The sequence below is a fragment of the Chaetodon auriga genome, chromosome 2, assembly GCF_051107435.1.
Source record: "Chaetodon auriga isolate fChaAug3 chromosome 2, fChaAug3.hap1, whole genome shotgun sequence".
Taxonomy (NCBI): domain Eukaryota; kingdom Metazoa; phylum Chordata; class Actinopteri; order Chaetodontiformes; family Chaetodontidae; genus Chaetodon; species Chaetodon auriga.
Genome location: NC_135075.1, coordinates 10,102,364 through 10,121,307, shown reverse-complemented (window position 1 = coordinate 10,121,307; position 18,944 = coordinate 10,102,364). Strand labels below are relative to the sequence as shown.

At 40.5% G+C, this 18,944-nt stretch overlaps 1 protein-coding gene across 1 annotated transcript in view; it reads right to left on the bottom strand.

The window, feature by feature from the left end:
* LOC143330738 (integrin alpha-5-like) overlaps positions 1-18,944 on the bottom strand; it is a 40,175-nt gene that overhangs the window by 12,059 nt on the left and 9,172 nt on the right. The window contains exons 3-18 of the mRNA XM_076747493.1: positions 18,683-18,783; positions 17,650-17,773; positions 16,418-16,479; positions 16,207-16,252; positions 15,896-16,021; positions 14,598-14,642; positions 14,238-14,281; positions 14,021-14,077; positions 10,689-10,741; positions 9,434-9,642; positions 8,211-8,402; positions 8,073-8,118; positions 7,872-7,985; positions 6,039-6,094; positions 5,344-5,501; positions 3,670-3,807 (exon numbers count right to left, since the gene is read on the bottom strand). Coding sequence (XP_076603608.1) covers positions 3,670-3,807; positions 5,344-5,501; positions 6,039-6,094; positions 7,872-7,985; positions 8,073-8,118; positions 8,211-8,402; positions 9,434-9,642; positions 10,689-10,741; positions 14,021-14,077; positions 14,238-14,281; positions 14,598-14,642; positions 15,896-16,021; positions 16,207-16,252; positions 16,418-16,479; positions 17,650-17,773; positions 18,683-18,783 — 1,571 coding nt within the window. The remainder of the gene's footprint in view (positions 1-3,669; positions 3,808-5,343; positions 5,502-6,038; positions 6,095-7,871; positions 7,986-8,072; positions 8,119-8,210; positions 8,403-9,433; positions 9,643-10,688; positions 10,742-14,020; positions 14,078-14,237; positions 14,282-14,597; positions 14,643-15,895; positions 16,022-16,206; positions 16,253-16,417; positions 16,480-17,649; positions 17,774-18,682; positions 18,784-18,944) is intronic.

The window sequence follows — 18,944 nt, the reverse complement described above, 5'->3', positions numbered from 1 at the left end:
CATGTGGGAAAAGAAGAAGAGAAAGAACAGAGAAAACATGGTGAAGGTTTAGGGGAATGAAAGGATGACGAATTCCAATGAAATAAGTATGACATTTTTGTGGAAAAGCTCGATCAAAAGGAGCGAAAACCTCACATTTAAAAGAGAATAGAGCTTAATCTCCTCATTAGTCTTACGTGACAGATGAATTGGTAAAAACCACAGTAAAAGATAAATGTGATTTGATTTGACGGTATTGTCTTTTCCAGTGGGTCTCTGGAGCTTTTTGCCTTATTCTCTTTTCTCCTTTTCTGTCTCCACCATTTCTTCCATTGAGCTCCATAATGTCATTGTTGCCATACTCTCTTCTCTCCAACATATGGGAAATATTAGATTCCAAAAGAATGCTTCGGAGGGCTACAGAGAGCAAAGACTCAGCCTGGCAATAGTTAACAGTGTCTCAGTGGAGATTCCTCATTCAAGTCCCTGGTTTTACATTCACTCCAGACTCAAGAGGCTATCTGTCATTTAACACCAAACAGACAGGAGCACACACACTCAGTAATAGACTTACTGAGATCAAGTGATGAGTCCCAACTTATCTTCCCTCTCTTCCAACCACTTTCATCTCTTTTTCACTTTCATCTCTGCATCTTTCCATATGTTTGATCCATGTGACCTATGTTTCCCTCCAGCTCTTAAAGGAGCAGAGCACACTGTTGCTGTGTTGGTCAACTTCAAGAGGTGGAGTGATGACAACACAGAAATCATACCTGGTAGAGCACTATGGCACATGCTAAGACTATGCTCAGTGACTGTGGGGCGCAATAAGCGTAATGGTCTCGATTAAGAATTATTGTAATACTTATCATTAATGATATCCATTTGGAAATGATTTTGTTAAACGGTATCTGCTGTAGCAACATGAAATTAATAAAGTTTCTGTACTTCACTGTGTGAAATCATGTCTACTGAGCACTGATTAGGACTACCTCACTACCTTCTCCTGCAATGCAAACACATTAAATAATCCCTTGTAGTTTATACTGTTACATCTTGTATTTTAGGCATTTTATATGAAAGATTAAAAAGAAGAAAGTTTGAAAAATGTAGTCAAACTTAACTAGTTTCATTATTAGTGATATATATCGCTGTTTTAGGTTTGTTTGTTTGTTTGTTTTCCCTGAAAAATACAATGGGGATTAATGAGTGACTGGTCACTTGGCAGATTCAAAGCTCATTCATGTTTCGGTGTGACTGATGATTACAGCGCCACCACTCAGTCTTGCTGCTATTCTGTCCAAGTGGCTACTTGTGTTACTGCAATGAACGAGTCTCCTGCAGCCCAGCATTTTCCCCTTAAATCCAGTTTTTAATCCATGAAGGTTTTCACTCTGAAAGTTTTTGTGCTACGTGCGAGAAACACTAACAAGCACATATAGTGGGCCATAACATCGAAGTAAATCTGGAAGCTACAGAAAGTTTTTCGCCAATGTGACTGGTGAGCAATTTTCATTCAAGTGAAAGGATGCCATCTTTGGGTCCAGTATACAACCATGCCTCGCACTCACTGGACGCAGCCACATGGGCGCCTTTTCACCGGGAAACTTAAGGTCTGTCCAAAGTCATTACATTTGTTGCTAGGCGCCAAATTGGTAGTACTGCATGCATCAACCACTAGGGGCACTTGGTCCTCAGAAATGGAACAAAAGAAGAGCAACTGTGGGCTGAGAGGATTCAGCACTTTATATTGTTTAAACAAAACTGGCAGTGAATTACTGTGTTCTGTATCACATGACGTGTACAAGCATCAACTGTCTTTTTCATCATGTACATGAACGTATGATTTCTTGTCAACCCTCTGCATGAGTGGAGTGCAAGGACTTGAGATCCTGGTATTTCTCCAAATCTGGTCTAATTATTCATTATATTATATGATTATTAGTGAAAAATTGTGTGTATAATAGGGTTTGACATGAAGAAAATCTTTACACAGTATAATTTTAGCCAAAGGTGTGGTCAGAACTGTGGCCTGTTGCACCGTGACCACACCCAGCAGTGATGTAGCATTGCACTGCGGTGGATTAGTCACTCAAATGCATACGACTGGAGAGACACAGCAGTAAGGATATCCACAACTATACTGTCACTCAACGTAGTGTATGCTAAACTGTCAGCATGGAGCCCTGTGTCACTCAGCACAGTGTCAACAGCAGGGTTAGTCCACTGGAGAGTCCAGTGGAAACATGGCTGGTATTTCTCAGTGTCTCAGTGAGGTTCTCATCCTTCTAGTCAACTGATCAATGGATGAAGCGCTAATTGATTCCTTTCACATAAGGGGAAGCTAGAACAACAACAGATGAAACTCACAGTGTTGCCTTCAAGGCTTTTATGCCAGAAAAGTTGGTATATTCTGTTAAAAACATCCAGTTACAAGTACATGATGTACACACTCACACATCCACATCACCCACTCCCTTCACCTTATATCACTCACAGAAACATGTGCACGTTTTCAGGCTGTGGCTCTGCCCTGGCGGACGAGACCACTGGCAACATACATAAACAAACCACAACCAGATGTGTGAGAGCTGAGTGCCGCCCCACCCAAACAGAGCTGTCAGCCATCCCTCTGTGTTTTTGCAGAGCCATGACTCGCCAGTCCTCCATAAACCTTCCATCTCTCCGTATAGGAAACTAAAGACACTACCAATGGAGACCAGAGTGCAGCAACCAGCTCTTGCTCTATCAGGACTGACCCTCACTCTCTAACCATATAGAGGGGCCTTACATTTGATTTCAGTTTCAAAATGGTGGCCTGTAACATCCGTCTTTGCCAGTCAAATAAATCCCCTGCATGCAAAATGTAAGGTGTGGGTGAGGTGCTGTGGTATGCAGGGTGAAGTTAAACTCGTATAGTTCAGAAAACCACTCTGTAACAGCTATTTGTACATGATTTTAGATAATTTGATCAAGTTTTGTGAAAATGTTCATCACACCATCTGTTCTGCTCCTTTCACTGGTATCTGTTTAATTCATAAAATGTAAGGCTTGTGGCCATTTAAGTGGTGTGGGCTCGATGTTCAGTGTGGTAATGTTATATATAGATACAGTTTACTACACTACACATATATACTTCATAGCTTTGGAAGTGGAACTTCCAAGAAGAACTGAAATAGAGCAGTGCGTCATGGATTTCCGGGTTGGATTTTCAGGGAAAATCCTTTTAAATAAGCAGTTATACCACAGTTAAGGTTAGTGACATAATGTCTCACGCTTGCCAATTCTCATAGTAATACAACGTGCTGTTTTTCAGGTTCACAGCAGGTAAAATAAGACCAGTTAGCTCACGTGATGGAAATATTTGTCACTGTATACGTGCTAATAAGGTGTCTGTGAGTAAGTTCACATCATGGTCCATATTGCCAATACTGAAGCAAGCTGAGTACACAAATCGCACAATAATACACTTCTGATAATTACACTACAGGCTAAATAAATGGTGGCCACCATGTGCAAAATTTAACAAAACAGTAAAAAATAATGAAAAACAGTCTTTATGAAAGGGTGCCATGGTTTAAAAAAAGTTTGGAACCCACCAATCTACAGTGCATGATGTAACATACTGTGAGACCCTTTATTTGACTGTGGTTTTATGAGTGATTTTGTAGCATGAGTTAATATACACACCTTCTGCTCTATATGCTGAACTGTCTGATAATTCAGGACTGGTCTGAGGCCATGCTGGTCCACTGGGGCATGAGGATCTAGACTGAAGTTGAGGCTGATGTAAATGGGAGAGAGTTTATCCCGAAACTCATCTTCAGCCTGCAACAGAGAGAGAGAGAGAGAGAGAGAGAGAGAGAGAGAGAGAGAGATACAACTATGTGAGGAACTAATGTGAATGGCACAAATCCACATGTTGTCTGCTGTCTCCACAGACTGAGAACCCTTTGTCTGGTGTATTTATGTGCTGTTTTGCTAGTTTTTGCTGAAACAAACTGACACTTCAGCAAAAGATGATTAAAAATTTGTCATCAGGGTAGACAGTTCAAGCCTTTAAGTGCAGATTACTGTGAAACCCTGTTCCAAGTAAATGTAGAGGAAGAAAGTCACAAAATCAAAAGCAGATGTTACAGCAACCTACATGCAGCCTAAATGATTTAGTCTGCTTTAAGTTTCTCTGAGACATGACATGAATTCTGTTCGACCAGCCACAATGATGTGGCCCCTTTAAAGAAAGAGCAAAAGGAAGAAATCGCATACAAACACGTATGTGTTGACTGACAGGTGAGTGCATGGTTGGCAGTTTCTGCTCAAACCATATCTTATCCTGTCAAAGAGCAAAGTGCTCTGATCATTATGTCCTTACAGGGAACATCTACACATTTGACTTAAGTGTTTTTGGCAGGCCTTCACTTTGATCAGGTCACCACTGAGTGATGAGAAGATTGGTACTGTGGTAGTTTCACCTCATTCACCTCAAATAGCACTTCAAACAGCAACTTCAAACCCTGCCTATTAGGATATGACGTTAACCTCTGTCCTACCAACAAGCTAATTACACTCACCTGGTGTCACAGGTGCAAAATAGTCTCTGATTAGATGGCTCAAATGCAAACCAGCAGGGCACTGGCTCCTGAGGGCCCGGATTAAGAACCGGAAAATTTGTTAAATATAAAGGCATAGACTTGAGATGACTGGCTTAAGAAATATTCAGTGCATCGCCCCCTTGTTTTCATCATCATGAGACGACATAAAATGATTGACATTAAAGGAAAAATCTGTCTATTTATCATACGACTGCTCATGCGCAATGTTACTACACTGACACAGATGGTCATCTGGAAGGAGCTGTATGATGGAGTCCATGCAGACACAAGCCTTCAAACAGTCCTCATAGATACTATGTGCAGTTTTCTTGTCCCTGTTTTTTCTGATGGGTTTCTATGTTTCTTGGTGCATTATGTAAAAAGGCTGTCAATGTGCATGTGTGTGCTTATGACCACGCACAAGATACAAAAAAATAAATGGGGACCCAAACGTTACTCCATGGTACTGCAAGTGTTCAAAAACTCCACAGGGTACCAGGAGCCCAGTTATCAACAGTATTGCTACCACACACCTAAGATAGTGAACATACCTGAGAACCATCAGCATGTTAGCATGCTAGCATTAGCATTTAGGTCAAAGCACCACCATGCCTGAGTACAGCCTCACAGAGCTACTGGAGTATTTAATGTTTATTCTTGTCAATTTACCTCAAAGATGTATGCGTAAATAGTTATTTACTATTTGCAGCATTTCAAAAATGTACATCCAACCTGCTGACACTAAGGTGGAAAAACAAGCAGTGTGACTGACCCGTAGATACAGCTTAGTGTCATGGCACGAACGTTCTCCGTTGGAGAGGCTGAAGGTCTTCAGCAAACTGGGCTGCTGGCTGTCCAGGAACAGAGTCCTCCTGATGGACTCCTTCTGGTTCTGCTTCACACTGTCCAACTGAACCTCCACCACAAAGCCTACTCACACACACAAGGCAAGAAAACAGTGAATATGCATAGTCTGTACATTCAGTACATGCCTGTATTAAACACAAAAATGTATGTTGATGTATGCATGGGCACAAACGTATTTGCACAGACATATTACATGCATGCCTGACTGCATGCAAATACACACGCATACAGTGGTAAACATTATTATGGTAAAGTGCCTTAATGTGCCATTTTGCTCTATTTTTGTGAGTCACAGAGGGGTATTGCTGTGACTCACATGACATAAACTATGCAGAGAGAACAGACAATACGCACCCACGCAATTGTAATAAACACACACACACTTCTCTAAACTGCTGGAGCCCACCAAGTTACCCTGTATTTAAATGATTGTTCTTTTATCTTGATCTTAACTGCCAAATTGACCACAGTGAGGTCCAGCATACTTGTGGCTACACAAAGAAAGCAAGGTAATAGAGACCATCTGTGTGTGTGTGTGTGTGTGTGTGTGTGTGTGTGTGTGTGTGTGTGTGTGTGTGTGTGCGCGCGCGCATGCCTCACCTAGATGAGCGGGGAGGTGCTTCCCATTAGCCAGCAGGCAGAAACCGATGCTGACACTGGAGGTTGAACATAGACAAAAATATGAGGAAAAACAATGAAGACTGAGCTTATCGAGCTGTGCTTCCACTGCTTTTGGGTACTTTTGTTAGTCCTTTTTATTTAAAGATATAATCTTGAAGATTTTCACAAACTTAACTCCCATGTTTGATACTATTTATGGTTGGCCCATTCAGTCAATCATTCATTCAGTAAATATCTCTCTAAATAGCAGTTTTTATCAGTAGTGGCTGTAGTGGTAGTGATGGTCCTCCATTCCCATGCTAGATTCAAACTGCCTACCTAAGCACAAGGGATTCACATTATGTGGCATGTAATCCTGCATTTCTCTTTGTAATGTTAACTCATTGATATGAGCCTCACTGTTCACTGTACACTCTCAAAAGCTTTCTCCATACTTACACATATATACTAAATGAAAACAAATGTGGACAGCTGTGGCTGCATTCCACACGTGCACATAAAACAAGATGGGTAACCCACTGCAAGAAGAGCCTCTTTGTCAAATTTGGCTGAATTAAAAGACAATGATGTGTGTGACCGCTTAGCAACAATAGGAATCATGAATGGGGAATACAGTATATATATACAGTACACGAAATAAGTGTACCGTTTACTTTTCTAGTCCATGGGCTGTTGGTGCTCACAGTGCAAACAGTCCATGTGAGGACCTGCTCAGACATAACGGAATTTGTCTGCAGTACCCACACTTACCCTTGCAGCCACAGGGATGCAGCAAGCATGAATTGGCCTCATACATCATATCAAAGCTGTTATTGCTAATGTAAATATAACATCTGTATTAACTGTGGCTGCTTTAGGTTACAACAGCATTTAACTGTTGAAACATGGGGTGACTTTTAATGTGAAAGAGCCACAGGAAATACATCTTCTGATGTATTTCTGCCAAAGCAGCTGCTCAAGGAGTGTTTGCTATGGTATTAAATTAAACTGAAATCAGGGCTGAAATCTTAAGCATTACAACTTTAAAGAACAGAATGCCTAAAAAAAACAATAAACAAATAGATGTCGATATGCTTGTGGTCATATAAATGTTTACAGGAAGGGAGGATAACCTTGTACTGTCTAAGGGGAGTATTGTTGATGCCAAACAATATCTCATTCATTTCCAGAAAGTTACAACCCTTTTCCAACCTTTTCAATGTTAATAACTGCACTCATCTTTCCATACAACTACTCCACCTTTCTCCCACTCCCTCTCCTCTGCTCCCTTCATCTTCTTTTTGTTTCCATGGCAGCAAAAACACCAATAAACATGAAAACAAGTCTTACTTTTATCAACCTACAGGGCAGATACTAAAACGCCTGCCAGTTTGGCAAATGCTCCTAACAGCAGCCTAAAAATGTTCCACATTTAATACCATGGTTAAAGTGACCTTGTGGAAAGAGCTTCATTGACATTGAAAGTGGGGTGAATTTTCCCCTTTTTTTTCACTGGATCTAAGAATACTGAGTGTGTAGTTCACAGCAGCTTGGACAGGAAACTGGCAAACATGAAGTCATTTGACATTCTCGTGAGGTAAAGTTTGGAAAGCTGAAATTGAACTAAGATGTGTGTTACATAACATTTGCAAGACTTTCCATGTTCTGTTCTTGTCACAGAGCTCTTTAACTACTCTTAAGCTCTTTTGTTAATTCATTAAGTAGCAATGACAAAAAAACTGTTTGTTTGCTTTGGATTAAACCTTGTGCAATCTGCCCTTTAAGACATTTGTGGAGTTGAAATGTTTTAAGGAAAATAGTTGACGTCCATACCAAGACACAGCAATGGTTTCATTCCCTGTGAAAACCTCACAGGTTTTCTCCTCCTGGTTGAACATGGTAGGCTGCACTGTAAGAGTTGCACTGGCACTCACTATTGGCCGAGCCCTGATTGAAGACACAGACCATGAAATGATAAGAATGAAAAGAACTGTCTTTATATTTGTTACTGTATTCTTGTGTTTTTTAACATACCTGTACAGCACTGCTTTATCAACCCCAAAAGCACCAACAATCAGATCTGCAAGAAGGCAAAGTGAGTTAAGTGAAGAATACTGAAGGAGAGGATAAAGTGTTCATAAACGCCTGGTGGTGGACTACTTTCTGCAGTACCTGGGTAGCCATTTTGATCCAGATCTCTGTTGCCTCGCACAGCAAAGCCAAAACTGGCCGGAAAAGAGCTGGAAGCCCATTGGCCAGAGAGAGTCTGAGTGGGCGTGTCCATCAGTCCTCCAGCATGGCCGTTATAAATGAGAACCAATCCATGCTGGTCGTCTCCTCCATAGGGACTTCCAATGGCCATGTCTGATTATAAACAGCACAAACACACCATGTGAGGAATCTCATGTCTCCTCACACTCTGTAAACTCAGCCCTTATATGTACTGCATGTACTTCTACATTCAGTGTATGTAGCTGAAGCTGACATGCAGAGCAGCTTATAGCATAGTATACACAACTGAACATGGACAAATCAAAGCAGTTTTGTGGGCCAGTTAAGAAGTTATTGATGGTTCCTGAGTTATTGTTTTGTGGGGATTTCCTTTGTTTATTTTGATTTACTTCTTTAGACTTTGGCTGAATCCTGATTGAATACCAGTTGGTGCTGCCAAAATGTCTTTCACATTTGGAATTGTATCTGAGCTAGTTTAAAGCAGTGCTGAAACATTAAATTGATCAGTAGATTGACTGAAAATTGAAAACCATTTTGATTGCTGATTACTTCATTTATCAAATTTACAAAAAGCAAACTTTTGTGAGTTCCAGCTTCTTAAATGTGAGGATTTGCTTTCCCCTGCTTTATACCATTATAAATGGAACATATTTCTCTTTTACACTGTCGGTCAGACGAAAGAAACAATCTGAATCTGTTATTTTTCTCTCTTAATTTCCTCACAAAGGTGGCCGTAAATAAGTTTGTTATAGAATAAACAACCAATTAGTGCTGCAAATAAGAATAATTTTCCTGATTGATTCATCTGTTGGTTATCTTCTTGATCACTCTGTCAACCATTTTGTCTATAAAATGTCAGAAAATAGTGAAAATTCTCATTGTAATTTCCCATGGTTCAAAGTGATGACTTCAAATATCTTTTACTGTCCAACCAAGAGTATAAAACCCAAAGACACTCTGTTTACTGTCTTGTATGACAAAGTACAAATAGTTGACAAAATAGTTGCTGATTATTTTTTCTGTCACTGAACTAATTGATTGATCCATTAATTGTTGCAGCTGTACGATTAACAAATTCATTACTAATAAAAGTCATTGTTAGTTGCACTCCTAATTTAAACCTTCATGGGTCAGCAAAACTCTGCTGTATGTAGCACACCTACCATTGAATCCATCCTGGTTGAGATCACCCAGTGGAGCCAGCGAGGTGCCGAACCGGCTGAAGGCCTGCTGACCGAGGAGGTGAGACGGGCTTGGCTCCAGCAGCAGAGGGCCTCTCTGGAGGTACACGTACACCTTACCCAGCTCCTCCAGACGCCCATTGGCCCCTCTACGCATGAACATTGGAGCTCCCACCACCAGGTCGTCCAAACTAGGGAGTCAAGCAATGGTACAAGATGGAAGAAGAAGAGGAATTATTGATATGGACATAAAACAAAAGGGGGCATTTTAGGATTCAAGTGTCTTATCTAACAGTGATCTAACATTCGGTTTTCCCCTTTCAGTAATTCCCCTTAAGCAGATTTAAGATTGGAAAAATCATCTTGTTCCACAGTGTCTGGCTGTATCATAGTGTGAGAGTTTGCCCCAGATCTTCAGTGAAGCTACATGATATTTCACTGAGTCAAAACAAAGACTCATCAAAAGGATGTCTTCTCAATTACTTATGCAGCATGTTATACAAGTTTCCCCTTGATTCAGCCAGACATAGTTGGTGAAAACTTAAGGATCTCCACTAGTGTTTACTGTAAAATGAAGTTGTGTGTTCATTTGAACAATGCTGCGTAACATGAGTCTGTATAAACCACCAGCATGGCAGTGGGATTTGAGAAGTTAACACTGAATCTCATATTATGGTTGAAACAGGAAAGTAAGGAAAGTTTAGTGATTACAGAAAAGGGAATATTTTCTATTGAAAGATGCATGTTAGAATGATGAAAGTGGCTAAAAATCATGTGTCCCTCTGACTCACTGACACTAAATTAATAGCAATATAAAAAGACTTAATAACAGCTCCAATTATAAACCACACTGCAGAATCAGTTCAAAGGACAAACAGTAGTTTAAAGGCTACACTGAATCTTAAAACAATTAATACAGGACGGGTCAAAGGGTGTGCATCTGCCAGCAGTGAGGAAATGAAATTGACCAAAGGAGAACCTTACACTCAGAGGAACTACACACAGAATGAGAGTGCAGGGTTTTTTCCATGACACATTTGACAGTGACAGGGTGACGGATCAAGTGTGGGAAACCTCCAAAAGTCACGCTGTTGTTTCTGTTTCAGTGACCTCACCCTTCACTTTCAGTCTCTTGTTTTAGCTTACAGTTCTCTCCCCTCTCTGTCACTGCCCCCATTTTGCCTCTCTTAACCATTTTTTTGCCATCATCTGTCTCACCATCCCTCCAGTCACTCACCCGTCGTTGTTGATGTCGGTGGCTGCCACTGCATAGCCGAAGTAGGACCCCATCTGGAAGGCATTACAAACAAGAGCCAGTTAGCCTGTAATCATATCACGGTGCATAGATCCCCATCTTTTCTTTTTCTATGTCCTTTTTCTTTTTCATACCGTTCACCACCACCACCACCACCTCCAGAGGCTTTCCTCCTCAATCTCTGAATCCAGCAATCCCCTGGGGTCTCCTCCTCTCCCTTTTCATGGAGCTCAGTGCTAGAGCTTCTGTAAGCTTGAGGAGAGGTAGGGGGTCCAGGGATTGCAGACTCAAACTACTTTAAAACTCACTCTGAGAGAATTCTCCTGGGGCTTGAGTTTTTCCGGTTTAATTTTATACCATGTATGATAAATTAGGCTCACGTTACATTCTTGGGTGACTCTCACTTCAAAGTGATTTGTAGTGTAGCTACACAGCAGTGTGTTTGAAGACCCTTGTGAAAAACAAGACTGAATATTGGGGTTATTTTCCTGTATCGCACATGCAAAACAGCTCAAATCAACATCAATCAAACTGGCTCAGGACAAAGTTCAAATTTACTGTGATAGGAGCACTGCTTTGCCAGATATATTCACACTCTTAGAAATATGATCAACACTTCCCGTAGAGCTGAACCACCAGGAATGTTCATCTGAGGAGAGGTGATCAGCAGGCGGAGAAAAGCTGACCACAGATCAGTCTGATCCTCGTATTTCAGATGTTTCTGAAATTTTTATGGAAGTAATGGCAGGACTGCTTAAACCTGCAATAAATGAGTTTTTTCTGGCTGTCTGGAGGCAGTGGAGAAAAGTTGTGAACAAAACATCGACACATCATCACCTTTTAAATTGCTATGGTGAACAGTTTAACAAATGTTTGCTTATTTACACATCCAGTAGTTACAGAGTAATTCGCTCGGAGCTGTGTTTGTCACCATCCATGGCAAATGTAAGTCCAACATTCCCTCTCTTTCAGCTCAGTTTTTGGTCTCTTCCAACTCCTGAGGGAAATATCAGGCTCTTTAGCTGCTAAACGCTGCACTATGTTCACCAGCTAGTCACTTAATGGGTCTGTGTACTGTTTAAGTGCTGAGCAGGTAGTGTACAGTGGCTTTTTAGAGCTTTTTCTCTGAAAACAGCTGCCTGCTGTGGCTAAGAATGACACTATGAGAGCGATGAGAATGAACCAAAACTGTAAAGTTGGGACCGTAAAGCTAAACAATGAGCTGAAAGTCACTATACAGCTCAGTGAAGCTGAGCAGAGCAGCAGATTCAGGTGATCATTCTCTGTACGTTCAGCACTACGACCGCCTCATTTCACATTTTCGCAATCATTTGATTTTGTTATTAGAAAAAATTCCATTATAGCCACTTTAAGAAGTTGTAGCCATAGACTGTATAAAATAAGTGGACGTAGCTTTCGGGTCTGAAAAGTGAATCCGATGCGAAAGTGGCTTAAACCTGCATTTTTTCTAATGACCAGCAGGGGGACACTCTACAGGCTGTAAAAAGTCTGATTGTATGTTAGCTTTGGAGAAAATGACTCTACTTCTCACTGGAATTATTACCTCTGTAAACAGTTTCTTAATGGGTTTATGGTCTCTCATTAGTTTCAAGTCTTCTTCAATACAGCAAATAAGCAAATATTTTTGCTAACGCATTCCCCATATCAGCCTTATGGGGTGAAGATATGTCAATGTGGTGTTAGCTTATTCTGCTGGCCAAAAAAATGTAATTAAAGCAGCTTTAAATTTACCTAATTGTGCTCCCTCACTATGCTAACAGAAACCACTAACACTATAAAAGCAGTAAAAAAATCCACATTTCAAAACTGGCCACAATTCAGGTGCAACTTTGTCCATATCCAACCCCGAACCAAAACACCATTTTGGATAAATATACAAGAAATTAATCGTTTTATAAATAACAGGATTTTCTTTTTTCTTTTCTTTTTTTTCCTGAGAAACAATGCATAGTTAAAATAACCGAATGGAAATGGAAATTAAATACTTGGAAAATCAAGAGCAGAGTCGTCCAGCTGATTGATTTGCAACTTTGCCCACAATGCATTTCTATCACATCAAATTGCCTGATCCTAGTATTAAATGTGCAATTTGAACTTAAAATGAGTTGCTAAGCCAATGAAAGATGGCTGAATGAAGAAATATATAGTTTAACAAATGATAATATTTGAGGTTTCTATCACCAAATGAACGGGGCCTCTTGCTCAAGACCCTCTGGTGTGTTTTCGCAGCTGACTTTTGACAACATAGTCCAAGCACCCACAGAGTGCAGAGAGTCAATTAGCCTGGAGTTTACCTCAGATCACTCTCACCACGACTTAACAGTTTACTCATCACCCTCCACCCTGACACTGACACCTCTGAGCAGTCGGTTATGACCTCCCACACTGAAAACACACACAGACCCTGCTTTCCCGTGTGTGCATGCTCACATGCTCTTACATCTTGCAATCTGTACACAGTCATGTCTAGTTAAATTACATTAGAAAGGAACAAGTTCCCCCATGACGTGGCTGGCTTCCACTGAAATCACTATGCAGAAGGATCTATTTGTGTCCAATATGAGAAGGAGGAACAATGACTGCATCTACCAATGACCCTTTCAAAGTATATATGGGTATGTCAGTACTCTTCTAAAATAGACTTCAGAAAATTCAAACTTATCCTTTAACCCTTAAATGCACGAGTGTTTTTTCAAACATTCATACACACCTCTGGTCTCATTTTGACATTAAATCCACAGGCTGCTTACATTTCCCCAATGACACTTGTATTTCATTCCACATTTTATTTCATAATCTCACTTTTGAAACGTGAAACAAAGTAACATTATGAAAAGTGCCATGAAACAAAAATGATTTTCAATAATGAGGTATTATGAAAATCAGAGGTGAAATAGCATTTGAAAATGTTCAAAAAATTGCTGAACTGAGTTATTGATAGTTAATGTTTTGCTTTAAAGGTGATTTATCTGTGGGTTATATTTAAAGCAATATGACCTGAAGCTCAGCTAGTGTCTGACTAACGCCCATTTTAAAAGCACAGGCTGAATCAATACAGTGACAACATGAACACTATCCTATTCTGCTGTTTCTGGGTTTGATTTACAGCTTGTAGAGACCATGAGCTCTGCATACTGTAAACCCGACCTCTGACCCTGGTATAGGCCTCCTCTCCATGGGGCAAAATTCCTTCACCGTCAAACCCCCTTTACACATGCCATTTAAATGTGTGCCCACATATGAAAATAGGGGCCAGGCTAATACAGAAAATCTCCAGCCAGATGTGCACATACCTGTTCCCCTGTCACGTTGAGCACAGACTTCAGATCCCTTCCATCCAATATGGACACCTACAGACAAACAGACAGACAAAGATCATTATCAACTATAAATTGTGGTTCATAACTCCAAAATGCATACTTAATGACTCTAATAAGGTTTATTCAGCTCTGTGATTTCTAGAGTATTTGTGGTAAAATGGTGTAAAGTAAAAATGTGGGGACTCCTTACTACACCATACAGCATGAGTCCTTTTGGAACTCCTGCGATGAAATCTGCAGCAAGAAATGCAAAGGGCAAAAAGTTAGGAGGGCTCATTTCAAAACAAGACTGATAATTAAAAACTGAACAAAGCCTGTGACCGATCAACAAAAACAATGTTTACACAGTGATGAGATTTGTTTTTTTCATTCTTTGTGTCTCTAAACGTTCTTGCTTCCTGAAAGACTTAATAATCCCTTTCCGTCACAATACAATCATGTGTGTGGAGACTGAGCAGTTATATATTAGACAGAGCTCGGGGTGGGGGATCAGCACAGCCTGTACTCAGCCATGTATTTTGGCTCTCTGTACTGTAAATATGACCCTCACCTTCCTCATCATCCCCACTGAACTCGCCACCAGCCACAGAGTAACCTGCAGGAAGAATGAAGACTAAAGATGAGGTTGAAAGTGGATACAATGAAAAGTTTTATGATACATCATGCATCACTGAACTTACAACTCACCCAAATCTCTTTGAATGTCCATTGGGTATAATGTTCATTATTAAAAGTCAAAACAACATGCAGCACTTGTGTGTTGTTCTTGTGGTATTGGTGTTTACTACTAAAACAACAAGCCTTCACGCACAGGCAGTGTCAGAAAGCATTTCATCATTTGATCAGCGTCAACTGATGATATTACGACAGTATTCCACCAGTTTAGCATTGCGCCTCTACAGCAAATCAAATCAAATGGATAATCGAATCATCTTTTTTATTCTGTCCATTCGTCTAGCTCGTCAAAAGCTGGTGCCAACATTAACCACAACACAACTCAACCAGCAATAGCTCTGTCACAGATTCAAGTATGCTATGCTATCATTGACAGATGTAGTTTCAAGTCGTTAGCCTCCACTTGAAGAGTTCTAGTCTTCTGGAGTTCTGCCGCAAATGTGAAAAAAGTTCTAGAAAGCTTTTTATGGCTTTGGAGAAAGCTAAACTGCGTGATGTCACCTTTGTCACTCTTGGGAGCATGACTGTGCTCAGGAATACATCTGGCAATCTGCCTATTAGATCACTCAGTATCTTGAGTGATGTCATGAGTCATGTGTGCGCTGATATTTTGGTCTGACAGAGGAACAATAGGGAAAGGTCAAGAAATTGAATCCAACACATTTTTCAATTTTCTCTGCACAAAGATGACAATTTGATATGAGGGTGTTGTTAGTTATAAGTGTCCAAAATGGAAATAATTCTTCCTTCATGCAATGTGAATGTTATGAGAGAATTTTAGGGAAAGCCAGTAAAATTTTTATATTTCTTGCATTCAAGACCACAGATATCCAAACCAAACTGAATGAAAATCCAACCATTACTTCTCAAGATCACCTTATGGTGGTACTAGAAAAAGGTCAGCGGGTTGTTAGCTCCTCATTTACATTGTTAACCTCTGGGAACAATGAACATCCATATCAAATTTCATGACATTCTGCTGTTGAAATGTGTTGCTCTGAACCAAACAGTTAAGACAGACAGTCAGAAAAACCAACCAACATGGATCATGAGGTCCTGTTGCTTACAGGCAGTAGTAGTACAAGTAGTATTGGTCATATTTGTAGCAGTACATGTACATTAATAATACATCTAATTGTAATAATCCCATTTGACTCAAGTGTACTTCCTCACCTAGATAACTGTCATCATAGCTTCCCTGCACTTGTCGAGTCTGAATCTGCCCGGCGACTGACAGTAGAAAGTACGAGGGGTAATAGGCCTTCACAATCTCCTCTGTGGTGGCTGAGATCAGCTGACCTGTAGGAAGGATGGGTAACAAAGGGTTAAAGGTCAGAGGTTAAAATAATATATATGACTTTTGAATTGTTGCTCCTGAGTTGCTCCAATGTAGTTCGGTCAACTACAATGATTCATTCAAAGGAAAAATCTGTTGGAAGATATCTCCTAAAAATACATGCTGTTCCACATTCTTGTGAGCTCACCTTGCCAGTAAAAGCTGCCTGGTCCTCCAAGCACAACCTTTCCATCCTGTAACACACAACAGTAGCCAGAGCTGAGGAGTCTGTGTGCCACCAGTCATCATGAGTTTCAAACAAACTCTGTAAATCTGGTGTACACAGTGAAATCTCCACTGAGAAACAGTTACCATGCGATTATGTAAAAACCAGGAAAAACTCAAAATATTTCTCTTACCTTGGTGAAGTCTGCACTAAATCCCCCCTGACAATAGCCCTGTCCAGCAGGTCCATGTCTTTCTGCAATGAACAGCACAAAACATGGGAAACACTAATAAATGTTCCTGTTTCATGAAAACTGAAACAGCAAAACGTTCTGTTCTGTCGAACAGGCAACAATCTCCAGCGTAATTTTTGTCACATGTCAATTGTTCATTGACCCAAAACTGAATTCCAGGCCAACCCTTTGAAAACAAGAGAAGAACAGAGCAAAGTGTCAGTGAAGGATGTACTGTCATTCTCAACAGTTTTGTTTTAATATTTAATGTGTTTCTGCTGATGAGTCTAAAGAACTGAGCAAAGCTGTAAGTGTAAAACGTTTTCATCAATAAATTTGCTTCTGACAATTTCTGAGGCGAAAAATCAACTGCATAGATTTCGAATATTGGCAGTTTTCTGAAAATTGATGACAAATCAGAAAAGTGTCCCAATGGATTTCAGAAGTTCCATAAGCACCTGCGGGGGTAGCTAGCTAGCCAGAAGTGCGGTCATGCTCACAGACCCTGTTTACCCCACAGTCACACAGACCTCTGCAGCCAACACAGCAGACTGCAGCAACAATCGCAGAGGACAGCCAGGCCCACGGCTGACAGACATTTTTAATATTCATATTGCTGCTATTCTCTCATTACATGACATATTTTATTGAAATTTTGCAGGTATTACGAAGGGGGAAATATTCACAATATGATCAAACTAGCATGAGCATTAACAGGAACAAAAATGTCATCAGTTAGCAAATTTTATGAAAAGTCACCCAGTTTGTTTGAGGCAAAGACGTTAACATTTCCAAAGCAACAGAAACATCAGCAGGACTAGCCCCAACTCGCTTTACATTTGCATTGAAGAAATGCAATAAAACAGCAGTGAATTTGGTTCCTTTCAGTCGTCAGAGCAGTGTTACCCATCTCTCAGGTAACATGTTCATCTTTCGGGAAATTGTGAAAGTCCTTTGGGGGATGTAAGCAGGAAGTGTAACGTTATCAAGGAGTCAGTTAGCCCACAGTTTTTTCAGCCTATAATTGTTAACAGTCTGGCTAAAAGAAGAGTTAATATCTTACACTGATCGGGTGGGCAGACACATGATATGAATGAATGCTGATGTTGCTCCATGTCTGTTGGATTAAGCTAAATTTGCTAACTTGTTGGCCAGACCTCCACTGGAGGCTAGCTGTCGTTGCAGTAACTCACCTGTTCTGCAGGGGGCGTACTCCACGAACGTTTTGAGGTTGTCTACAGAGAGGTAGCAGGTTCCTGTGACATCAGCCAGGGGTGTGTCATGCTCGGCCCTCCAGTAATACCTGGGAGCACAAGCCTGGAAATCACAGAGAGACAAGCCGATGACAAAAGAACCTGAGCACATTTTTGAGCATACAAGAGTTAAATGAACCCTTCCTTAAACTCCTCCCTCAAACATGGATTGTGCAATCATTGCTGAACAACTAACTTCTAAACATTCTGAAGCTGTCGAACCAGGAAGTTAAAGATGAATCAATGCGTGTTTTGAAGTACCTATGTTGATGGCCTGGGGGTACCACAGCATGAGCCAACTAGACTCTGTGGGATAACAGGTTGTTAGAAATACCCCTACTCAAGAATGACATATCAAATGTTTACTGTGCATTAGCCAACTTGTAAACAGCAGCTGTGTGCTGCTCTGTATCTGATTTGCGGAAACATATCTGTAATATGCCGTACTCATGGGTTATTGTTTATTTTGTAAAAGTGAGGCATATTGTTTGAAAGTTATTACAATAACTGCAAACCTGCAAAGTGTTAACTGAGGCAAGATTATGCTAGCAGTGCCAACTCGTCTACCCTGCAATACTCTTCCTTTGTTTCCATGTCTTCTACAAGAATTATCAACTAGTGAGGATGACAGCTGTTGACTTGGCCTTAGCATCATGTGACGAATGCAGCCATCATGTGCAAACCGTGGATGCTTTTGCAGGGTTACTGTTACTGTCGCTGACTTCTCCCGGACAGTGATATTTTTACTACCAAAATATATGGTAAGAGAGTTGTCAGATTGTCATTGAGTTGGATTTTGTTTTGCATTTTCAAAGCACAGAGGGATTCAGTCAGAGAAATATTCTGCAACCTGTTCTGTACAGCACGTAATGCGACTCCACAAGGAGTCCCAAAGCTGGAGCAACAATAAAACTCTGTTATTTGATGACAATGCAAACTGAAACACATCTGTCAACAGTAGATTAATTCTTACCAAGATGCTGTTACCGTGGGAGCGCACAGTAGCTCCAAACCACTGATGGGACTTGAACTCAACCTGAGTGTTCACATCATTTATATAAAAATATCGATCACCTGCAAGAACATAGAGGAGAAAAATACATTTAAGAGCACATTTACACAGAGTTCTGTGACTGGATAACTTATAGCTGCTGTACTTTCCACAGAAACGGGAACCTACAAGAAACTTCAGTGATGTCAGGAGTTGCTATTTTAACTGAGTCAAAGATCCCCCT